This window comes from Littorina saxatilis, linkage group LG4 (assembly GCF_037325665.1).
Source record: "Littorina saxatilis isolate snail1 linkage group LG4, US_GU_Lsax_2.0, whole genome shotgun sequence".
Classification (NCBI taxonomy): Eukaryota; Metazoa; Mollusca; class Gastropoda; order Littorinimorpha; family Littorinidae; genus Littorina; species Littorina saxatilis.
The window spans coordinates 538,335-563,334 of NC_090248.1; the positions used below are offsets into that span (position 1 = coordinate 538,335).

The window sequence follows — 25,000 nt, forward strand, 5'->3', positions numbered from 1 at the left end:
TAACCCGTGCGTATCGATAAGCAAGTGCATAAGGTAGGTACAACCAACATTTCACAACTATCAGGACCTGGCCATAACTCACCCGTTCGTATCGATAAGCAAGTGCATAAGCTAGGTACAACCAACATTTCACAACTATCAGGACCTGGCCATAACTCACCCATGCGTATCGATAAGCAAGTGCATAAGCTAGGTACAACCAACATGTCACCACTATCAGGACCTGGCCATAACTCACCCGTGCCTGACGATCATCATCTCATAGGTCTGGATGATCTTCTCCACGAAGAAGTCGACAAACTGCAGGTTCAGCCTGGTGGACTCTCGCAACATGGCGTCCAGGAAGACCTTGTAGTCCGCCTCGGGCAGCTTCAGCCCCGGGAACAGGTCCGAGATGATGCCGTTAAACAGCGGGATGTCGTGCGACAGGAACTTGGGCAGGTTCACGTCGATGATGGAGCGCAGGAGCTGTGGACAGGGTGATATGAACAATATAGCACACTGATGATGGAGCGCAGTAACTGGGAAAAGGGTGATATTTACAATATATCACACTGATGATGGAGTAACTGTGGACAGGGTGATATGTACAATATATCACACTGTTGATCGAGCGCAGTAACTGTGGACAGGGTGATCATTATCTACAATATATCACACCGATGATGGAGTAACTGTGGACAGGGTGATATGAAAAATAAATCACACTGATGATGGAGCGCAGTAACTGTGGACAGGGTGATATGTGCAATATATTACACTGATGATGGAGCGCAGTAACTGGGGACAGGGTGATTGGTACACTATATCACACAGTTTACAGAATATCATGCAGCAGAAAAGGGAGTGGTCAACAGCGGGATGTTGTGTGATAGGGACTTGGCCATATCGAGCAATTCATCAAAACAGAAGCACTACAGCACAACATGAAGAACATGAACAGATCGAGCACATGATTAAAAAGGAAACGCTACCATGCAGAGGACACGAAGAACATGACAGATGGCATAGCATTACCAGAATATCCTCGGCCTCATCCGGGAACTTGAGCTTGAGGTTGCCGGCAGCAGACAGCACGGCCTTGACGGCCCGCATGCCGTAGTCGTAGTGGAACTGGGAGGACAGCTGCTCCGAGCACAGGCGGTACGTCGACACGATCTTCACCGACAGGTTACGGGCAGCCAGAAACCCGAACGAGTAGAGAGAGATCTCGGCGATCATAGCGTAGTCTGGCACCATCATGGCTACCGTACGGAACAATACCTGTAATGATATCATCATCATCATCATCATCATCATCATCATCATCATCATCATCATCATCATCATCATCATCATCATCATCATCATCATCATCGTCGTCGTCGTCATCGTCACCATCATCATCATCATTACCATCACCGAGAAACCATCATTATCATCATCATCAGCTTGTGGCTGGACGAGCCTCCAATAGCAACAGTGACACGTACGACATCAACACTGCAATGTCACCAACAGAACTCTCAACAAGAACAGGGTGTTTGTGAAGCCTGACCTTGAGGTTGTCGGGTAGCTCTGAGCGGGAATCACCACATGCATCATACAGACACACCAATGACATAGTTTTTCGGATGAGACGATAAACCGATGTCCCTTCGTGTACACTACATTGGAGTATGCACGTTAAAGATCCCACGATTGACAAAAGGGTCTTTCCTGGCAAAATTGTATGGGCGTAGATAGAAATGTCCACCAAAATACCCGTGTGACTTGGAATAATAGGCCGTGAAAGGTGGATGCAGCGCCTATAGGCTGTTGATCTACTGGCCGATGTGAATGCGTGATATATTGTGTAAACAAATTCCATCTCACACGGCATCAAGCGCTTTGAACTTCGGATAAGGCGCTATATAAATACCCGTTATTATTATTATTATTATTATTATTATTATTATTATTATTATTATTATTATTATTATCATCATCATGCAGAAACCAAACGAAAGAGAGACATATCTTGGCAAACATAGTTTTACCTAGCCCTTCCATTGCTACAGTATGGAACAACACCTTCAACAGTTATGTATTTGGTCGTGGTGTTAGCCATCGTCGTAAGCAGCAGAACCATTCCATTCCTCATCATCACTTCGTTGTGAGACACACCATCGGGTAATGTTGAACAGCAGAGCTGAAAGCCTCTATTACTGCATTCAGTTTCTACACACACTATCAGGTAATGTTGAACAGCAGAGCTGAAAGCCTCTCTTACTGCATTCAGTTTCTACACACACTATCGGGTAATGTTGAACAGCAGAGCTGAAAGCCTCTCTTACTGCATTCAGTTTCTACACACACTATCGGGTAATGTTGAACAGCAGAGCTGAAAGCCTCTCTTACTGCATTCAGTTTCTACACACACTATCGGGTAATGTTGAACAGCAGAGCTGAAAGCCTCTCTTACTGCATTCAGTTTCTACACACACTATCGGGTAATGTTGAACAGCAGAGCTGAAAGCCTCTATTACTGCATTCAGTTTCTACACACACTATCAGGTAATGTTGAACAGCAGAGCTGAAAGCCTCTATTACTGCATTCAGTTTCTACACACACTATCAGGTAATGTTCAACAGCAGAGCTGAAAGCCTCTCTTATTGCATTCAGTTTCTATACACAGCTTCAGCTTGTGGCTGGACGAGCCTCCAATAGCAACAGGGACACGACATCAACACTGCAAGGTCACCAACAGAACTCTCAACAAGAACAGGGTGTGTGTGAAGCCTGACATTGAGGTTGTCGGGTAGCTCTGAGCGGGAATCACCACATGCATCATACAGACACACCGATGGCATACTGACATCCTCAATACAAAACTGTCAGTACCTTGAGGTTGTCGGGTAGCTCTGAGCGGCCGGCGTACCCCGGGTTCATGGTGATGCAGACGTAACAGTTGGGGTTGAGCTTCAGCTTGGTGCCCTCAAACATGAAATCCTCCACGTGGCCCTGCACCGCCCGGATGATGCACAGGATCTGGGGAGTGAAGTCAGGATGCAGTTACTTTAACACACTGTTCACAAGATCTGGGGAGTGGAGTCAGGATGCAGTTAGTTTAACACAATGTTCACAGGATCTGGGGAGTGGAGTCAAAATGCAGTTACTTTAACACACTGTTCACAAGATCTGGGGAGAGGAGTCAGGATGCAGCTACTTTAACACACTGTTCACAGGATCTGGGGAGTGGAGTCAGGATGCTTTTAGCTTAACACACTGTTCACAAGAACTGGGGATTGGAGTCATGATGCAGTTAGTTTAACACACTGTTCATTGGATCTGGGGAGTGGAGTCATGATTAGTTTAACACACTGTTCACAGGATCTGGGGAGTGCAGTCAGGATGCAGTTACTTTAACACACTGTTCACAGGATCTGGGGAGTGCAGTCAGGATGCAGTTAGTTTAACAAACTGTTCACAGGATCTGGGGAGTGGAGTCAGGATGCAGTTAGTTTAACACACTGTTCACAGGATCTGGGGAGTGCAGTCAGGATGCAGTTAGTTTAACACACTGTTCACAGGATCTGGGGAGTGGAGTCAGGATGCAGTTACTTTAACACACTGTTCACAGGATCTGGGGAGTGCAGTCAGGATGCAGTTAGTTTAACACACTGTTCACAGGATCTGGGGAGTGCAGTCAGGATGCAGTTAGTTTAACAAACTGTTCACAGGATCTGGGGAGTGGAGTCAGGATGCAGTTAGTTTAACACACTGTTCACAGGATCTGGGGAGTGCAGTCAGGATGCAGTTAGTTTAACACACTGTTCACAGGGTCTGGGGAGTGGAGTCAGGATGCAGTTACTTTAACACACTGTTCACAGGATCTGGGGAGTGGAGTTAGGATGCAGTTAGTTTAAAACACTGTTCACAGGATCTGGGGAGTGGAGTCATGATTAGTTTAACAAACTGTTCACAGGATCTGGGGAGTGGAGTCAGGATGCAGTTACTTTAACACACTGTTCACAGGATCTGGGAAGTGGAGTTAGGAAGCAGTTAGTTTAACAAACTGTTCACAGGATCTGGGGAGTGGAGTTAGGAAGCAGTTAGTTTAACACACTGTTCACAGGATCTGGGGAGTGGAGTCAGGATGCAGTTACTTTAACACACTGTTCACAGGATCTGGGGAGTGGAGTTAGGATGCATTTAGTTTAACACACTGTTTACAGGATCTGGGGAGTGGAGTTAGGATGCAGTTAGTTTAACACACTGTTCACAGGATCTGGGGAGTGGAGTTTGGAAGCAGTTAGTTTAACACACTGTTTACAGGATCTGGGGAGTGGAGTTAGGATGCAGTTACTTTAACACACTGTTCACAGGATCTGGGGAGTGGATTCAAGATGCAGTTAGTTTAACACACTGTTAACAGGATCTGGGGAGGGGAGTCAGGAAGCAGTTTGTTTAACACACTGTTCACAGGATCTGGGGAGTGGAGTCAGGATGCAGTTACTTTAACACACTTAACACACTGTTCACAGGATCTGGGGAGTGCAGTCAGGATGCAGTTAGTTTAACACACTGTTCACGGGATCTGGGGAGGGCAGTCAGGTTGCAGTTAGTTTAACACACTGTTCACATGATCTGGGGAGGTGAATCAGGATGCAGTCAGTTTAACATATTTTCAAGATAAAAGCTTAGCACACTGTTCACAGGATAGCGTACAATCTGGGTAGTGGAGACAGGATCCAGTTAGCTTAACAGCGCTCGCTCTGCGACGTCTCGAGGCAACGTGTAACAGGTTCTCTGGCAAGCTACGTTCCATCACATGATCACAACAATGGCAACAGCAGCATTGATCAAGTTACATCTCATTCGGTAACTTTGTGTTAAAGTCGCCGAAAAGAATGATAAAATAACGGAAAAAGCTTTTATTTTAACAGTTGTGATTTTTTACTTGGTTTGTTGTCTGTTGTTTGTTGTTTGTTTAATTGTTTGTTTTGCTTATGTGTTTGTTTGTCTGAATGTGATTTTCTATCTTTCTTTCTTCTTTTGTTTGTTTGTGTTTGTTTGTTTGTTTGTTTGTTTGTTTGTTTCTTTCTTTCTTTTTTTGTATGTGTTAACGTGATTAATGGAGAACAAGACAGTGCGCGTGACAGACCTGCTGAGCGACGACAGACAGCACCTCCAGGTCGATCCTGTTGAACTCGTCAAAACACGCCCAAGCTCCCGCTGACGCCAGGCCTTTGAAGAACTGATAAACAAAAACAAGAGTTCTACTGCTTTATGCACACGATGAAAACATTGCCGTGCAGCCGTGGCAAAGCACGGCTAGTCAACAAAGAATGTCGCAAAACTACAACTTTAAAAGAAGAATTCGCAATGGTGGTGCAGTCAAAGGAACTGACAAACCACAGATTGCATAACTGAGTGTGTATCAGATCAAACACGATACGACACATTCTACAATGATGACGTGGCGACGACCGTGACCCTACCTTGCCCTTAGCGATAACCTAGACCTTACCTTGTCCATAGCAATGACCTAGACCCCACCTTGCCCTTAGCGATGACCGTGACCTTACCTTGCCCATAGCAATGACCTAGACCCCTCATTGCCCTTAGCAATGACCGTGACCGTACCTTGCCCATAGCGATGACCTTGACCTTATCTTGCCCATAGTGATGAACTTGACCTGACCTTGCCCATATGCATAGCGACGACATAGACCCTACCTTGCCCTTAGCGATGACCGTGACCCTATACCTTGCCCATAGAGATGACCCAGACCCTACCTTGCCCAAAGTGATGACCGTAAACCTACCTTGACCATAGTGATGACCGTGACCTTACCTTGTCCATAGGGATGACCTTGCCCCTAACAATGACCGTGACCTTACCTTGTCCATAGGGATGACCTTGCCCCTAGCAATGACCGTGACCTTACCTTGCCCATAGCGATGTAATCCAGGCCGTCGGAACAGTTGAAGACGACGCACTGCACGGCGATGGCCTTGGCGAGGTCCTTGGTTGTCTCGGTCTTGCCGGTGCCGGCGGGTCCCTCGGGGGCACCGTTGAGGTTGAGGTGGAAGGCCCCTATCAGCGTGCGGTAGCAGCGGTCAGTGAGAGGTGTGATGACCAGGCGGCCTGAGTTGCCCAGGTACTCGTTGCAGTAGTTGACGGTGGCGTTGGTAATGCGGACGAGCATCTCGCTCTCCTCCCAGTAGTAGCGCAGCTGTGACAGCCAGTTAAAGTCGTTCTCCGTCTCCACACCTGTAGCGACAGGATTGCCAGGAACACGTGTCAGTGGTGTAGTGCTCGTGTCCTCTCCCCTGTCCATCACACACTCATATACCCCACCGCCCTGTCCATCACACACTCATATACCCCACCGCCCTGTCCATCACACACTCATATACCCCACCGCCCTGTCCATCACACACTCATATACCCCACCGCCCTGTCCATCACACACTCATATACCCCACCGCCCTGTCCAACAGACACTCATATACCCCACCGCCCTGTCCATCACACACTCATATACCCCACCGCCCTGTCCAACAGACACTCATATACCCCACCGCCCTGTCCATCACACTCATATACCCCACCGCCCTGTCCATCACACTCATATACCCCACCGCCCTGTCCAACACACACTCATATACCCCACCGCCCTGTCCAACAGACACTCATATACCCCACCGCCCTGTCCATCACACACTCATATACCCCACCGCCCTGTCCAACAGACACTCATATACCCCACCGCCCTGTCCATCACACACTCATATACCCCACCGCCCTGTCCATCACACACTCATATACCCCACCGCCCTGTCCAACACACACTCATATACCCCACCGCCCTGTCCAACAGACACTCATATACCCCACCGCCCTGTCCATCACACACTCATATACCCCACCGCCCTGTCCAACAGACACTCATATACCCCACCGCCCTGTCCATCACACACTCATATACCCCACCGCCCTGTCCAACAGACACTCATATACCCCACCGCCCTGTCCATCACACACTCATATACCCCACCGCCCTGTCCATCACACACTCATATACCCCACCGCCCTGTCCAACACACACTCATATACCCCACCGCCCTGTCCATCACACACTCATATACCCCACCGCCCTGTCCATCACACACTCATATACCCCACCGCCCTGTCCAACACACTCATATACCCCACCGCCCTGTCCATCACACACTCATATACCCCACCGCCCTGTCCAACAGACACTCATATACCCCACCGCCCTGTCCAACAGACACTCATATACCCCACCGCCCTGTCCCATCACACTCATATACCCCACCGCCCTGTCCAACAGACACTCATATTCCCCACCGCCCTGTCCAACAGACACTCATATACCCCACCGCCCTGTCCAACAGACACTCATATTCCCCACCGCCCTGTCCACCCTCTATTGAAGAACGTGTCAGTGGCGTAATGCTCGTGTCCTCTCCCCTGTCCAACACACACTCATATACCCCACCGCCCTGTCCAACAGACACTCATATTCCCCACCGCCCTGTCCAACAGACACTCATATACCCCACCGCCCTGTCGAACAGACACTCATATACCCCACCGCCCTGTCCACCCTCTATTGAAGAACGTGTCAGTGGTGTAATGCTCGTGTCCTCTCCCCTGTCCATCACACACTCATATACCCCACCGCCCTGTCCATCACACACTCATATTCCCCACCGCCCTGTCCATCACACACTCATATTCCCCATCGCCCTGTCCACCCTCTATTGAAGAACGTGTTAGTGGCGTAATGTTCATGTCCTCTCCCCTGTCCATCACACACTCATATACCCCACCGCCCTGTCCATCACACACTCATATACCCCACCGCCCTGTCCACCCTCTATTGATGCTGTCACATTTATAGGCTCACTCCATGTACACTCTGCTTTGATCAGATTGATTAAGGACGGTTAAACAGCGACAAGATCAAGATGCAAATCCTTTCAGCAATAAAACAGAGATAACTCCTTTATTTCGATAAAGACATTTCCATGAACATTTAACCGTCGCCAGTCCGGGTTATCGACTACACACGAAAGACATCGTGGGGCCGTGCGGACCCATGCTTCTCAAAGATGTACGCTTTTTCTTCTTTGAGAGTCATGGGTCCGCGATGTTTGTAGTCTAAATTTGACCTTATTTTATAATTAATTCTCGCTGAAATGTTGGGACATAAGAGCTTGTTAGGTGCCTGAGGCATTCTTAAAAGCTCATTAACAAATTCCAACTAGTTTAAGAGATATTTGCAATTAAAAACCCTTCTGGGTCCACACGGACCCACGACCACCGGCGAAGGTTGATTGGTATGCAGTATTTCGAGCTTCAATGTGTATTTGATGTGAGACTTATTGTTAAGGAGACCCTTGTCAGACGTAACGTGCCCCCTGTACCCGGTACGCTGCCAAGACCCCAGCCCCGCGTGAAGAGAGGTGGGAGTGTGCTGAGCGTGAAGAGAGGTGGGAGTGTGCTGAGCGTGAAGAGAGGTAGAAGTGTGCTGAGCGTACCCGGTACGCTGCCAAGACCCCAGCCCCGCGTGAAGAGAGGTGGGAGTGTGCTGAGCGTGAAGAGAGGTGGGAGTGTGCTGAGCGTGAAGAGAGGTAGAAGTGTGCTGAGCGTGAAGAGAGGTGGGAGTGTGGTGAGCGTGAAGAGAGGTGGGAGTGTGCTGAGCGTGAAGAGAAGTAGAAGTGTGCTGAGCGTGAAGAGAGGTGGGAGTGTGCTGAGCGTGAAGAGAGGTAGAAGTGTGCTGAGCGTGAAGAGAGGTGGGAGTGTGGTGAGCGTGAAGAGACGTGAGAGTGTGCTGAGCGTGCAGAGAGGTAGAAGTGTGCTGAGCGTGAAGAGAGGTAGAAGTGTGCTGAGCGTGAAGAGAGGTGGGAGTGTGCTGAGCGTGAAGAGAGGTGGGAGTGCGCTCAGCGTGAAGAGAGGTGGGAGTGTGCTGAGCGTGAAGAGAGGTGGGAGTGTGCTGAGCGTAAAGAGAGGTAGAAGTGTGCTGAGCGTGAAGAGAGGTGGGAGTGTGCTCAGCGTGAAGAGAGGTAGAAGTGTGCTGAGCGTGAAGAGAGGTGGGAGTGTGCTGAGCGTGAAGAGAGGTGGGAGTGTGCTGAGCGTGAAGAGAGGTAGAAGTGTGCTGAGCGTGAAGAGGGCTAGAAGTGTGCTGAGCGTGAAGAGAGGTGGGAGTGTGCTGAGCGTGAAGAGAGGTAGAAGTGTGCTGAGTGTGAAGAGAGGTGGGAGTGTGCTGACGTGAAGAGAGGTGGGAGTGTGCTGAGCGTGCAGAGAGGTAGAAGTGTGCTGAGCGTGAAGAGAGGTAGAAGTGTGCTGAGCGTGAAGAGAGGTGGGAGTGTGCTGAGCGTGAAGAGAGGTAGAAGTGTGCTGAGCGTGAAGAGAGGTGGGAGTGTGCTGAGCGTGAAGAGAGGTAGAAGTGTGCTGAGCGTGAAAAGAGGTAGAAGTGTGCTGAGCGTGAAGAGAGGTGGGAGTGTGCTGAGCGTAAAGAGAGGTGGGAGTGTGCTGAGCGTGAAGAGAGGTGGGAGTGTGCTGAGCGTGAAGAGAGGTAGAAGTGTGCTGAGCGTGAAGAGAGGTAGAAGTGTGCTGAGCGTGAAGAGAGGTAGAAGTGTGCTGAGCGTGAAGAGAGGTAGAAGTGTGCTGAGCGTGAAGAGGGGTGGGAGTGTGCTGAGCGTGAAGAGAGGTGGGAGTGTGCTGAGCGTGAAGAGAGGTGGGAGTGTGCTGAGCGTGAAGAGAGGTAGAAGTGTGCTGAGCGTGAAGAGAGGTAGAAGTGTGCTGAGCGTGAAGAGAGGTAGAAGTGTGCTGAGCGTGAAGAGAGGTAGAAGTGTGCTGAGCGTGAAGAGAGGTGGGAGTGTGCTGAGCGTGAAGAGAGGTGGGAGTGTGCTGAGCGTGAAGAGAGGTGGGAGTGTGCTGAGCGTGAAGAGAGGTAGGAGTGTGCTGAGCGTGAAGAGAGGTAGAAGTGTGCTGAGCGTGAAGAGAGGTGGGAGTGTGCTGAGCGTGAAGAGAGGTAGAAGTGTGCTGAGCGTGAAGAGAGGTGGGAGTGTGCTGAGCGTGAAGAGAGGTAGAAGTGTGCTGAGCGTGAAGAGAGGTGGGAGTGTGGTGACGTGAAGAGAGGTGGGAGTGTGCTGAGCGTGAAGAGAGGTAGAAGTGTGCTGAGCGTGAAGAGAGGTAGAAGTGTGCTGAGCGTGAAGAGGGGTGGGAGTTTGCTGAGCGTGAAGAGAGGTGGGAGTGTGCTGAGCGTGAAGAGAGGTGGGAGTGTGCTGAGCGTGAAGAGAGGTAGAAGTGTGCTGAGCGTGAAGAGAGGTAGAAGTGTGCTGAGCGTGAAGAGAGGTAGAAGTGTGCTGAGCGTGAAGAGAGGTGGGAGTGTGCTGAGCGTGAAGAGAGGTGGGAGTGTGCTGAGCGTGAAGAGAGGTGGGAGTGTGCTGAGCGTGAAGAGAGGTAGAAGTGTGCTGAGCGTGAAGAGAGGTAGAAGTGTGCTGAGCGTGAAGAGAGGTGGGAGTGTGCTGAGCGTGAAGAGAGGTAGAAGTGTGCTGAGCGTGAAGAGAGGTAGGAGTGTGCTGAGCGTGAAGAGAGGTGGGAGTGTGCTGAGCGTGAAGAGAGGTAGAAGTGTGCTGAAGCGTGAAGAGAGGTAGAAGTGTGCCTGAGCGTGAAGAGAGGTAGAAGTGTGCTGAGCGTGAAGAGAGGTGGGAGTGTGCTGATCGTGAAGAGAGGTGGGAGTGTGCTGAGCGTGAAGAGAGGTAGGAGTATGCTGAGCGTGAAGAGAGGTAGAAGTGTGCTGAGCGTGAAGAGAGGTAGAAGTGTGCTGAGCGTGAAGAGAGGTGGGAGTGTGCCTGAGCGTGAAGAGAGGTGGGAGTGTGCTGAGCGTGAAGAGAGGTAGAAGTGTGCTGAGCGTGAAGAGAGGTAGAAGTGTGCTGAGCGTGAAGAGAGGTGGGAGTGTGCTGAGCGTGAAGAGAGGTGGGAGTGTGCTGAGCGTGAAGAGAGGTGGGAGTGTGCTGAGCGTGAAGAGAGGTGGGAGTGTGCTGAGCGTGAAGAGAGGTGGGAGTGTGCTGGGCATGAAGAGAGGTGGGAGTGTGCTGAGCGTGAAGAGAGGTAGAAGTGTGCTGAGCGTGAAGAGAGGTAGAAGTGTGCTGAGCGTGAAGAGAGGTAGAAGTGTGCTGAGCGTGAAGAGAGGTGGGAGTGTGCTGAGCGTGAAGAGAGGTAGAAGTGTGCTGAGCGTGAAGAGAGGTAGAAGTGTGCTGAGCGTGAAGAGAGGTGGGAGTGTGCTGAGCGTGAAGAGAGGTAGAAGTGTGCTGAGCGTGAAGAGAGGTGGGAGTGTGGTGACGTGAAGAGAGGTGGGAGTGTGCTGAGCGTGCAGAGAGGTAGAAGTGTGCTGAACGTGAAGAGAGGTAGAAGTGTCCTGAGCGTGAAGAGAGGTAGAAGTGTGCTGAGCGTGAAGAGAGGTGGGAGTGTGCTGATCGTGAAGAGAGGTGGGAGTGTGCTGAGCGTGAAGAGAGGTAGGAGTATGCTGAGCGTGAAGAGAGGTAGAAGTGTGCTGAGCGTGAAGAGAGGTAGAAGTGTGCTGAGCGTGAAGAGAGGTAGAAGTGTGCTGAGCGTGAAGAGAGGTGGGAGTGTGCTGAGCGTGAAGAGAGGTAGAAGTGTGCTGAGCGTGAAGAGAGGTGGGAGTGTGCTGAGCGTGAAGAGAGGTAGAAGTGTGCTGAGCGTGAAGAGAGGTGGGAGTGTGCTGAGCGTGAAGAGAGGTAGAAGTGTGCTGAGCGTGAAGAGAGGTGGGAGTGTGCTGAGCGTGAAGAGAGGTAGAAGTGTGCTGAGCGTGAAGAGAGGTGGGAGTGTGCTGAGCGTGAAGAGAGGTGGGAGTGTGCTGAGCGTGAAGAGAGGTGGGATTGTGCTGAGCGTGAAGAGAGGTAGAAGTGTGCTGAGCGTGAAGAGAGGTAGAAGTGTGCTGAGCGTGAAGAGAGGTAGAAGTGTGCTGAGCGTGAAGAGGGGTGGGAGTGTGCTGAGCGTGAAGAGAGGTAGAAGTGTGCTGAGCGTGAAGAGAGGTGGGAGTGTGCTGAGCGTGAAGAGAGGTAGAAGTGTGCTGAGCGTGAAGAGAGGTAGAAGTGTGCTGAGCGTGAAGAGAGGTAGAAGTGTGCTGAGCGTGAAGAGAGGTGGGAGTGTGCTGAGCGTGAAGAGAGGTGGTAGTGTGCTGAGCGTGAAGAGAGGTAGAAGTGTGCTGAGCGTGAAGAGAGGTAGAAGTGTGCTGAGCGTGAAGAGAGGTGGGAGTGTGCTGAGCGTGAAGAGAGGTGGGAGTGTGCTGAGCGTGAAGAGAGGTGGGAGTGTGCTGAGCGTGAAAAGAGGTAGAAGTGTGCTGAGCGTGAAGAGAGGTAGAGGTGTGCTGAGCGTGAAGAGAGGTGGGAGTGTGCTGAGCGTGAAGAGAGGTAGAAGAGACTGTGCCAAAAGGTCAGGTGTCATGTCTACTGTCCCGAATGACACACGATTGCTGACATTTCACCATTGCCAACAGAATAAACAAATAAGAAATAGGTAGAAAATGAATGTGAAAACTGACTTTAATTGTTGATCAGTATTTTCTATACCACTAACAAATAATCTACTTGCACATAGCTGTTTGGCAAATGTATGTTGCATGGGACACACTGACATGAAAGTGGAAGATGTTTTTCCCTCTAGAGAAACTACATATCAAGTTACACTTTTTGTGCTCTTCCATTCCAGTTGGCAATCAATTGTTAACGCATGTTATTAGAAAAAATAGAACGAAAACAGATTAGATAGAATGAAAAATGTACTGGTGATGTCATTTGGGACATACTGACATGAAAACGTCACCTTTTGGCACAGTCTCAGAAGTGTGCTGAGCGTGAAGAGAGGTGGGAGTGTGCTGAGCGTGAAGAGAGGTAGAAGTGTGCCGAGCGTGAAGAGAGGTAGAAGTGTGCTGAGCGTGAAGAGAGGTAGAAGTGTGCTGAGCGTGAAGAGAGGTGGGAGTGTGCTGAGCGTGAAGAGAGGTGGGAGTGTGCTGAGCGTGAAGAGAGGTGGGAGTGTGCTGAGCGTGAAGAGAGGTGGGAGTGTGCTGAGCGTGAAGAGAGGTAGAAGTGTGCTGAGCGTGAAGAGAGGTGGGAGTGTGCTGAGCGTGATGAGAGGTAGAAGTGTGCTGAGCGTGAAGAGAGGTGGGAGTGTGCTGAGCGTGAAGAGAGGTGGGAGTGTGCTGAGCGTGAAGAGAGCTAGAAGTGTGCTGAGCGTGAAGAGAGGTGGGAGTGTGCTGAGCGTGATGAGAGGTAGAAGTGTGCTGAGCGTGAAGAGAGGTGGGAGTGTGCTGAGCGTGAAGAGAGGTGGGAGTGTGGTGAGCGTGAAGAGAGGTAGAAGTGTGCTGAGCGTGAAGAGAGGTGGGAGTGTGCTGAGCGTGAAGAGAGGTGGGAGTGTGCTGAGCGTGAAGAGAGGTGGGAGTGTGCTGAGCGTGAAGAGAGGTGGGAGTGTGCTGAGCGTGAAGAGAGGTGGGAGTGTGCTGAGCGTGAAGAGAGGTGGGAGTGTGCTGAGCGTGAAGAGAGGTGGGAGTGTGCTGAGCGTGAAGAGAGGTGGGAGTGTGCTGAGCGTGAAGAGAGGTGGGAGTGTGCTGAGCGTGAAGAGAGGTGGGAGTGTGCTGAGCGTAAAGAGAGGTGGGAGTGTGCTGAGCGTGAAGAGAGGTGGGAGTGTGGGAGTCGTCTGACCTTTATTGCTCATCTCGAGCACCACGTCCCTGGCATGCACGTCAATGACGACGAGCGCGCCGAGCGTGGTCCGCTGCTGTTTGGTCAGCTTGCCCCGCACCAGGGCCACCACCTCCTTCAGCTGTTCATTCAGCGTGTCGTAGTAGTTGATCAGCCCGTTCTCCGCCACCTGCTTGCATGCACACCACAACATTAGTCACATTCACACCACGCCATTAGTCACATTCACACCACGCCATTAGTCACATTCACACCACGCCATTAGTCACATTCACACCACGTCATTAGTCACATTCACACCACGTCATTAGTCACATTCACACCACGCCATTAGTCACATTCACACCACGCCATTAGTTACATTCACACCACGCCATTAGTTACATTCACACCACGCCATTATTTACATTCACACCACGTCATTAGTCGCATTCACACCACGCCATTAGTCACATTCACCCCACGTCATTAGTCGCATTCACACCACGCCATCAGTCACATGCACACCACGTCATTAGACACATTCACACTACGCCATTAGTCACATTTACACCACGCCATTAGTCACATGCACACCACGCCATTAGTCACATTCACACCACGCCATTCGTCACATTCACACCACGCCACATTTTCTAATCTCACCACACCATGCTAGTACCATCGAGAAACGCGGCTTGTCACCACCCTTTATGTCATTCACACGTCACAGACAGACATGATAGAGGGGTATGACGTCACACTGACCCTAATGGCTTCGTGCACCTCCTGTGTCCAGTACACCTGTGAGGCGCACAGCACGACCTGTCCCGGCCACTCCGTCACCCACGTGCACCGCTTCGTCTCGGGATACGCCTGTCACACACAGGTTAAAGAGAGAGAGAGAGAGAGAGAGAGAGAGGGGGAGGGACAGAGAGGGAAAGAGAGGGAGGGACATAGAGAGAGAGAGAGAGAGAGAGAGGGGGAGGGACAGAGAGGGAAAGAGAGGGAGGGACAGAGAGAGAGAGAGAGAGAGAGAGAGAGAGAGGGGGGGGACAGAGAGGGAAAGAGAGGGAGGGACAGAGAGAGAGAGAGAGAGAGAGAGAGAGAGAGAGAGAGAGAGGAGAGAGAGAGAGAGAGAGAGAGAGAGAGAGAGAGAGAGAGAGAGAGAGAGAGAGAGAGAGAGAGAGAGAGAGAGAGAGCGAGAGGGGGGGGGGGGGAGAGAGAGAAGAGAGAGAGAGAAAGAGAGAGAGAGAGAGAAGAGAGTGAGAGAAAGAGAGGGGGAGGGACAGAGAGGGAAAGAGAGGGAGGGACATAGAGAGAGAGAGAGAGAGAGAGAGAGAGGGGGAGGGACAGAGAGGGAAAGAGAGGGAGGGACAGAGAGAGAGAGAGAGAGAGAGAGAGAGGGGGAGGGACAGAGAGGGAAAGAGAGGGAGGGACATAGAGAGAGAGAGAAGAGAGAGAGAGAGAGAGGGGGAGGGACAGGGAGGGAAAGAGAGGGAGGGACATAGAGAGAGAGAGAGAGAGAGAGAGAGAGAGAGAGAGGGGGGGGATAGAGTGCAAGAGAGAGAGAGAGAAACAGAGACAGAACTCGAACTCGAACTCGAAAACTTTATTACCGAGGGATGATAGCATTAGGTCCATATGGTCCTTTCTTACAGCTAGTCCCTACTATAATACACACATGAAACAAAGAACAAATATGAAGAATAAAAAAATTAAAAAAATAAAAATTAAAAAAATTTAAAATTAAAAAATAAAAAAAAAACAATAGGGAAAGGTATAACAAAATAAAAATTAAAAATTCAAAAGTGTGCTTGTTAATGCAAGCATACTATACACTTTCTCTTTTACACATCCTCACACACACTCGCACAAAGTGTACACCGACTTAGTCGTTAGAGAGGTGCTTTCGGAGCTGTCTTTTAAAAGAAGATAATGACAGACATGACTTTATTTACAGGTAGTGAATTATAAAGGAACGCACCAGAATAAGAAAAAACCTCCACGACTTTCTACGAACAATGATGTTAGCTACAACCCCTTATCCCACAGAGACACACTGTGTACTGACCTCCACGGCTTTCTACGAACAATGATGTTAGCTACAACCCCTCATCCCACAGAGAGACACACAGTGTACTGACCACCACGGCTTTCTACGAACAATGATGTTAGCTACAACCCCTCATACCACAGAGAGACACTGTGTACTGACCTCCACAGCTTTCTACGAACAATGATGTTAGCTACAACCCCTCATCCCACAGAGAGACACACAGTGTACTGACCTCCACGGCTTTCTACGAACAATGATGTTAGCTACAACCCCTCATCCCACAGAGACACACTGTGTACTGACCTCCACGGCTTTCTACGAACAATGATGTTAGCTACAACCCCTCATCCCACAGAGACACACTGTGTACTGACCTCCACGGCTTTCTACGAACAATGATGTTAGCTACAATTAACCCCTCATCCCACAGAGAGACACACAGTGTACTGACCACCACGGCTTTCTACGAACAATGATGTTAGCTACAACCCCTCATACCACAGAGACACACTGTGTACTGACCTCCACGACTTTCTACGAACAATGATGTTAGCTACAACCCCTCATCCCACAGAGACACACAGTGTACTGACCTCCACAGCTTTCTACGAACAATGATGTTAGCTACAACCCCTCATCCCACAGAGACACACTGTGTACTGACCTCCACGGCTTTCTACGAACAATGATGTTAGCTACAACCCCTCATCCCACAGAGAGACACACTGTGTACTGACCTCCACGGCTTTCTACGAACAATGATGTTAGCTACAACCCCTCATCCCACAGAGAGACACACTGTGTACTGACCTCCACGGCTTTCTACGAACAATGATGTTAGCTACATACATTCTTATCTTAGTTTTTATGTATTCATTGTTAGCAAACATCGGCATTATTCATGTCTTATTCTAAACGCAATCATTGTTATTTATAGATCAGAGGCACTTGATGTAAAGTAGGTCACACACGTGTAAATGTTGTGCCCAGTTTTTTGTTTCTGTCTCTGTTATTATTTTAGTTAGCAGGTCTAGTTGAGCACGTATTGTGTATCATGTACCCTCTACTAGTCATTGTGCATTTTAGTTAATGGACTGATGATGTCATTTGTATGGAGTCGACGCACGTGCGAGGATATGTATGTGTGGGAGGGGGGGGGGGGGCGCGGGAGATGGAAACTTGCTGTATGTTATGTAATGTATATATTGTGTGTGATACGTGGAAAATGTGATACTATCTATTTGCATGTGTGATACAGGGACAATGTGATATCTGTAGGCCTAGGCCTATACTAGTGATTACTGTGTGTGATACATGAAATGTGATATGAATGCTGTTTTTATATGTTATACTCTTACTTTCTGCCTATGTCTTAATCCCAAGCGCAAGACAAATTCTTCAATGTGTAAATTGAAGCCAATAAAATTTGAGTTGAGTTGAGTTGAGTACAACCCCTCATCCCACAGAGACACACTGTGTACTGACCTCCACTGCTTTCTACGAACAATGATGTTAGCTACAACCCCTCAGCCCAAAGTGAGACACACTGTGTACTGACCTCCACAGCTTTCTACGAACAATGATGTTAGCTACAACCCCAAAGCCCAAAGAGAGACACACTGCATGTGTACTGACCTCCACGGCTTTCTACGAACAATGATGTTAGCTACAACCCCTCAGCCCAAAGTGAGACACACTGTGTACTGACCTCCACGGCTTTCTACGAACAATGATGTTAGCTACAACCCCTCATCCCACAGGGAGACACTGTGTACTGACCTCCACGGCTTTCTACGAACAATGATGTTAGCTACAACCCCTCATCCCACAGAGACACACTGTGTACTGACCTCCACAGCTTTCTACGAACAATGATGTTAGCTACAACCCCTCATCCCACAGAGAGACACACAGTGTACTGACCTCCACGGCTTTCTACGAACAATGATGTTAGCTACAACCCCTCATCCCACAGAGACACACTGTGTTCTGACCTCCACAGCTTTCTACGAACAATGATGTTAGCTACAACCCCTCATCCCACAGAGAGACACACAGTGTACTGACCTCCACGGCTTTCTACGAACAATGATGTTAGCTACAACCCCTCATCCCACAGAGACACACTGTGTACGGACCTCCACAGCTTTCTACGAACAATGATGTTAGCTACAACCCCTCATCCCACAGAGACACACTGTGTACTGACCTCCACAGCTTTCTACGAACAATGATGTTAGCTACAACCCCTCATCCCACAGAGAGACACACAGTGTACTGACCTCCACAGCTTTCTACGAACAATGATGTTAGCTACAACCCCTCATCCCACAGAGAGACACACTGTGTACTGACCTCCACGGCTTTCTACGAACAATGATGTTAGCTACAACCCCTCATACCACAGAGAGACACTGTGTACTGACCTCCACGGCTTTCTACGAACAATGATGTTAGCTACAACCATTGTATGCCTGCATCATTAGTTGTCAGTAATTATTACATGTGCTGATTGTTCTCTTTGCCTGCGCGCGTATAGTATGTTGGTTATGATTGGTCATAGTATGTTTGTTTATGTTTGGTCGTTATCTTTGCCTGTGCGTGTATTGTATGTTTGGTCGTTTTCTTTGCCTGTGCATGTATAGTTTGTTGGTTATGTTTGGTCGGTTTCTTTGCCTGTGCGTGTATAGTATGCTTGGTCGATGTATGTATTGTAAAGCGCTAAGAGTAGACATTTTTCTAGAATAGCGCTATAAAAGTTTGCATTATTATTATTATTAACCCCTCATCCCACAGAGACACACTGTGTACTGACCTCCACAGCTTTCTACGAACAATGATGTTAGCTACAACCCCTCATCCCACAGAGAGACACACAGTGTACTGACCTCCACGGCTTTCTACGAACAATGATGTTAGCTACAACCCCTCATCCCACAGAGACACACTGTGTACTGACCTCCACAGCTTTCTACGAACAATGATGTTAGCTACAACCCCTCATCCCACAGGGAGACACTGTGTACTGACCTCCACGGCTTTCTACGAACAATGATGTTAGCTACAACCCCTCATCCCACAGAGACACACTGTGTACTGACCTCCACGGCTTTCTACGAACAATGATGTTAGCTACAACCCCTCATCCCACAGAGAGACACACTGTGTACTGACCTCCACGGCTTTCTACGAACAATGATGTTAGCTACAACCCCTCATCCCACAGGGAGACACTGTGTACTGACCTCCACGGCTTTCTACGAACAATGATGTTAGCTACAACCCCTCATCCCACAGAGACACACTGTGTACTGACCTCCACGGCTTTCTACGAACAATGATGTTAGCTACAACCCCTCATCCCACAGAGAGACACACTGTGTACTGACCTCCACGGCTTTCTCCACGACGTCCCTGATGGACATGAGCATGACGTCCTGGACCTGCAGCAGCCACTTCTCCACCGCCCCGCGCGCCTCAGACGTCGAGATAGACACGCTGAACGGCACCTGTACGTCACAGACATCACGTCATAACTGTATCTGTACGTCACATATAATTATTACTGCGTCATAACGGCACCTGTACGTCACAGACTTCATGATGTCATAACGACACATGTACGTCACAGACATCATCACGTCATAACTGTATCTGTACGTCACAGGCATTATAATAATTGTATCTGTATGTCAGACATGATAACGTTATAACGACACCTGTACGTCACATACATCATCACGTCATAACTATATCTGTACGTCACATACATCATCACGTCATAACGGCACCTGTACGTCTCATACATCATCACGTCATAATAATTGTATCTGTATGTCACAGACATGATAACGTTATAACGACACCTGTACGTCACATACATCATCACGTCATAACTGTATCTGTACGTCACATACATCATCACGTCATAACGGCACCTGTACGTCTCATACATCATCACGTCATAACTGTATCTGTACGTCACATACATCATCACGTCATAACGGCACCTGTACGTCTCATACATCATCACGTCATAATAATTGTATCTGTATGTCACAGACATAATAACGTTATAACGACACCTGTACGTCACATACATCATCACGTCATAACTGTATCTGTACGTCACATACATCATCACGTCATAACGGCACCTGTACGTCACATACATCATCACGTCATAACTGTATCTGTACATCACATACATCATCACGTCATAGCTGTATATGTATGTCACAGACATCATCACGTCATAACTGTATCTGTACATCACATACATCATCACGTCATAACTGTATCTGTACATCAAATATATCATCACGTCATAGCTGTATATGTACGTCACAGACATCATCACGTCATAACGGCACTTGTACGTCACAGATATCACTGCGTCATAACAGTCCTGAAAGTCGACAGAATGGTGCACTAGCCTTTGGCTAGTAATTCTGAAAATTTACTAGCCAGAGGTCAAACGTTACTAGCCAAACCAATAATTAGTTTCAGCACCGTTACTCACATTTGGCGAGTAGATGAACATTTTTACTGGACAATTTCATATTTCTACTCGCGTATTAAAATATTCGCCACTTTCAGGCCTGCATAGACCCACTTGTAGGTCACAGACAACACCACATCATAACGACATCTGACGAATTTGTACCCCCCCCCCCCCCTCTCTTCCATCGATCTTTGGACAAGCACAAGCCATGCACTGTGACAGAACCATGCGGTACACTAGGACGTTGGTCAGCCTTGAGACCACAGAAACCAGTGTCCAGTGTACGCACCCTTTCGCCCTCACTGCTGAACATGGCTTGAAAGAAGCCTTGAGACCACAGAAACCAGTGTCCAGTGTACGCACCCTCTCGCCCTCACTGCTGAACATGGCTTGAAAGAAGCCTTGAGACCACAGAAACCAGTGTCCAGTGTACCCACCCTCTCGCCCTCACTGCTGAACATGGCTTGAAAGAAGCCTTGAGACCACAGAAACCAGTGTGTAGTGTACGCACCCTCTCGCCCTCACTGCTGAACATGGCGTGGATGTCGAGCTTTTTGTCAAACTCCAGCCGTGCGATGCCCTCGAAGCACTTCTTGAGGTGCGGCTGTACCCGTGTCGGGTCCTTCGTCTCGGACAGGATCTCCAGCATCTCGTCGTTGGACAGGAAGAAAAACCTGAACACACGAGAAGGCACGCTCTTGATCACTGTTCACATCAATCGGAAAAGTGGAAAGACCCAGCTAGCAAGTGGAAAGAGAGAGAGCAGTGTTACCTTCACAAAAACATATTTGTGAGCAGGTCGTACATACTGTCTCTCCAGGTAGGCGCGGTTGATCTAACTCATGTTTTTTGTTTTAGGTAAAGCTGCTTATCTGCCTCACCTGGGATTGAAAGGGAGCTTCTTCCCCAGGCAAGCTCGGTTAATCTCACCCACCTGGGAGAATAAGACCCGCTTTTTTCTCCAGGTCAGAAATCCAAAACCAGATAGACTGCTAACGTTCCAAAATTCACAATCAAAAAACAAAAAGTAGGTTATTTGAACGTTTAACTATTGACACAAAAAGTAGGTTATTTGAACGTTTAACTATTGACACACAAAGTAGGTTATTTGAACGTTTAACTATTGACACAAAAAGTAGTTTTTTTTTTGTTTTTTTTTATCTCAGTTGCATGCAGGCAGCTTTAACCCTTTCTTTTTTTTTCTCTCTTTTTTGTTTTGTTTTTTGTTGTTGTTGTTGGCGGGGAGCATCCTTCTTTAAAGTAATGTTTTTACTATAACATTAACATTACTATATCTAAATGTATTTTAAACAACTTTTCTATATAACAATTCCCTCTCAAAAATGCATACAATATCCAGAGGGGAGCCATATCTATAAATACCAACACACATTTTGGCTATCACAATCAAATAATTCACATAACTTATTAGTGCCTTGGAACTTTGTGAATTTTCAAATACGCCCAAAAAAACTTCCTTTACGGTAATTTTAATAATCATATTATATTTACAATTCACTTTATCCTCAACGCATTTCCAAATGGACATAATTTTCGGGCAAAAGTAAAAAAATGTTCAATATAATCAATTTCGTTCTCACAGTAAGTACAGCAATTACTCACGGAAATGCCTATTTTATACAATAAAATATTTGTGGGGTAAATATTGTGCAATATTTTCCAATGCAACATTCGCAATCTTGTTTCAGTGGTTACTTTGTTTACCATTAACCATTGCTCTTTTCCCGGCCCGAAATCAAATTTATGTTCCCAAAATTTAACTACAACCGGCTCCACATATTTTTCCTTTATAATTAATTTGCGAAATTGACAAGGCTTACTCAGGTTCTTTAAATCGTTGAATCCACATACATTTCCATTTGCAGAGCGTAGTGTTGCTGCTTTAACTGCTGTACAAATCACCCTATATTCAAAGAATCTTGTGGGCTTACATCCAACCTTCTGCTGCATAATATTAAAGGGCAAAATCTCATTACCAACATATACATCCTTTACTCGACAAACGCCTGCTTTAATCCAGTCGCTAAAAAACAGGGTTTGGCCGCAATAGATTATATCACTGCTGTTCCATAAACACGTATCACTTAATAACATTTCTCCACCTACTGCTCTCTGAATCATGTCCTTATTTTTCAACCAACAAATTAAAACTTGTTTCCAAAATACATTTTTAATTAATCCCAATCCTTTAAAAATTTTTACCGTGGTGTTAGATTGGAAGCAATACAACCTTTCACCAAGCTTCGAAAACATATGTATCGGTATCTGTTTCCATCTTTCCTGCTTTTCGTTCAATAAATTTGCCGCCCAGGACACATCACTTTTCTTTTAACTTTCTCAAATGCCTTAGTGTTTGAAAATCGTTTTTTCCAAATAAATCTGTAAAACATAGTATTTATCTCAGTCAATACCTTTTCGGGTATTACCAGTGCTTGCAACGGATAAATAATCTGCGATAACAAAAGAGATTTCACTGTGCATATTTTCCCCATGATACTACAATTTCGTTTAAACCATTTTACAATGTTGCGTCGTATATTTTCAATACGGCTTGTCCAGTTTTCTTCAATCTCAGAGACCGATGAGGAGCTACTGAAATAAATTCCCAAAATCTTCACTTTTGTAGTCCACCTTAACCCGCACTCATTTTCATTACCATATTTATTACTGCCCAAGGCCATGATTTCAGTTTTTTGTCTATTCATTGCCAAACCAGAGAATTTGGAAAAATAGGTAACAAGGGTTAATGCGTTTTTTAACTCATCCATATCGTTCAGAAATAGGGTCACATCATCAGCATATAATAATATCTTAAAGAACATATCATAATTATCATTAGTTTCTTTCGGCAGAGGCAGACCCTTAATTGAACCATCATTTCGAATTTTCAAGGCCAACAATTCTAATGCAAGGATGAAGGCCATCGGTGAAAACGAACAGCCCTGTCTGATACCTGCGTTCAATTCAATACATTCCGATAACCAGCCCATAAAATTGATACAACTTTCCGATTTATACAATAGAATCTCTACCCATCTTACAAAGACGGCACCAAAATTAAATCGTTTAAATGCATACACAATATACTCTTTGGAAATCGTGTCAAATGCAGCTTTATAGTCCAGTGCTACAAGGAACCCAGGTTTATTATATTCGTTTACATACGACACTAAATCGTCTATTTGCCGGATCGCTGAACTAATGGTTCGACCCTTCAAAAAACCATACTGATCTTCACCAATAATATCTAAAATAACTTTAGATAGGCGAACTGAAAGAGTCTTTGCCAATATTTTATAATCAGTGTTTAATAGTGAAATCGGTCGCCAATTATTTAGGTCGTCCCTTGGTAACTGTTTACCCTTATGAATTAATATCATTATTGCCCGTTTTTGTGTGACGGTTAATTCTCCCTTTAAAAAAGATGCATGAAAGGAATTCAATACCATGTATTTTATTTTACACCAGAAGAACTTCATAAAGGAGGTTGTAATACCATCACATCCAGGGGAGGAACCGTTTTTCATATTTTTTAAGGATGTCGGCAATTCTGTTAAAGTGATCGGACTATCAATTCCAGTCTTCTGCTGTTCTGTTAATTGAGGAACTTCAACACCATCCAAAAACTGTTCAACCAAATTTTCATCAAACTCAATATTTTTTCGTATCTCCTTCTAAAAAACTGGACTTGTTCAGTCAAAATATCATCCTGATTTGTTATCACCTGACCATCTGCTTTAGCAAGACGATCCATAATTTTTGCGTTTGAGTGTGTTTTTTCCATATTGAGAAAATACTTTGTATTTTTTTCTCCTTCTTCAATAAATTTAATTCGGGACCTAGTTTGGGCTCCCTTAGCTTCCTGTATTGAATAAATTTCCAGTTCAGCTTTTACTTTATCTTTTTCCATCAACAATTCGTTATTATCTTGATCTAAAACAAGGGCTTTGTCAATCCTATTCAAATTTTCCAACAATTCCCCATGTCTATTAAACTTACATCTATTTTTTTCCTTACTGTACCGAATACAAAATTCTCTTATTTTAATCTTACACATGTCCCATTTTACGTGATCCTCCATTATTTCATCTTGTAACTCAAATTCTTCCAACATCAAATTCAATTCATCAACAAAGATATGATCCTTTAACAAACTATCATTACATTTCCAAAAAGTAGGTTATTTGAACATTTAACTATTGAGAAAAAAAACCACGTTACGCTAGATGTTGCTGATCTCACTCACCTGGGGAAGAAGAGTCGCTTTTTCTCCAGGTAGGCGTTGAGTCCCTTGTTGATCTTGTCTAGCATGTTGTTGCACTCTAGCAACTTCTCCAGCAAGCCGCGCATGCTGCCCGTGCTCAGCGCCTGTACACACAGGTGACAACTAGTCAACACACAGCTAACACACAGGTAACACGCAGGTAACAACTGGTCAATACACCGGTGGCACACATGTAACAACTAGTCAACACACAGGTAACACGCAGGTAACAACTGGTCAACACACCGGTGGCACACATGTAACAACTAGTCAACACACAGGTGACAACTGGTCAACACACAGGTGACACACAGGTAACAACTAGTCAACACACAGGTGACAACTGGTCAACACACAGGTGACAACTTGTCAACACACAGGTGACACACAGGTAACAACTAGTCAACACACAGGTGACAACTGGTCAACACACAGGTGACACACAGG

General features: G+C 47.1%; 1 protein-coding gene across 1 annotated transcript in view; it reads right to left on the reverse strand.

Annotated features, from left to right (window-relative positions):
• LOC138963734 (dynein axonemal heavy chain 12-like) overlaps nucleotides 1–25,000 on the reverse strand; it is a 188,441-nt gene that overhangs the window by 97,843 nt on the left and 65,598 nt on the right. Inside the window, exons 21-30 of the mRNA XM_070335583.1 lie at nucleotides 24,536–24,657; nucleotides 20,780–20,942; nucleotides 19,154–19,273; nucleotides 14,474–14,581; nucleotides 13,727–13,895; nucleotides 5,914–6,239; nucleotides 5,127–5,219; nucleotides 2,864–3,010; nucleotides 1,018–1,263; nucleotides 239–468 (exon numbers count right to left, since the gene is read on the reverse strand). Of these exons, the coding sequence (XP_070191684.1) occupies nucleotides 239–468; nucleotides 1,018–1,263; nucleotides 2,864–3,010; nucleotides 5,127–5,219; nucleotides 5,914–6,239; nucleotides 13,727–13,895; nucleotides 14,474–14,581; nucleotides 19,154–19,273; nucleotides 20,780–20,942; nucleotides 24,536–24,657 (1,724 nt within the window). The remainder of the gene's footprint in view (nucleotides 1–238; nucleotides 469–1,017; nucleotides 1,264–2,863; nucleotides 3,011–5,126; nucleotides 5,220–5,913; nucleotides 6,240–13,726; nucleotides 13,896–14,473; nucleotides 14,582–19,153; nucleotides 19,274–20,779; nucleotides 20,943–24,535; nucleotides 24,658–25,000) is intronic.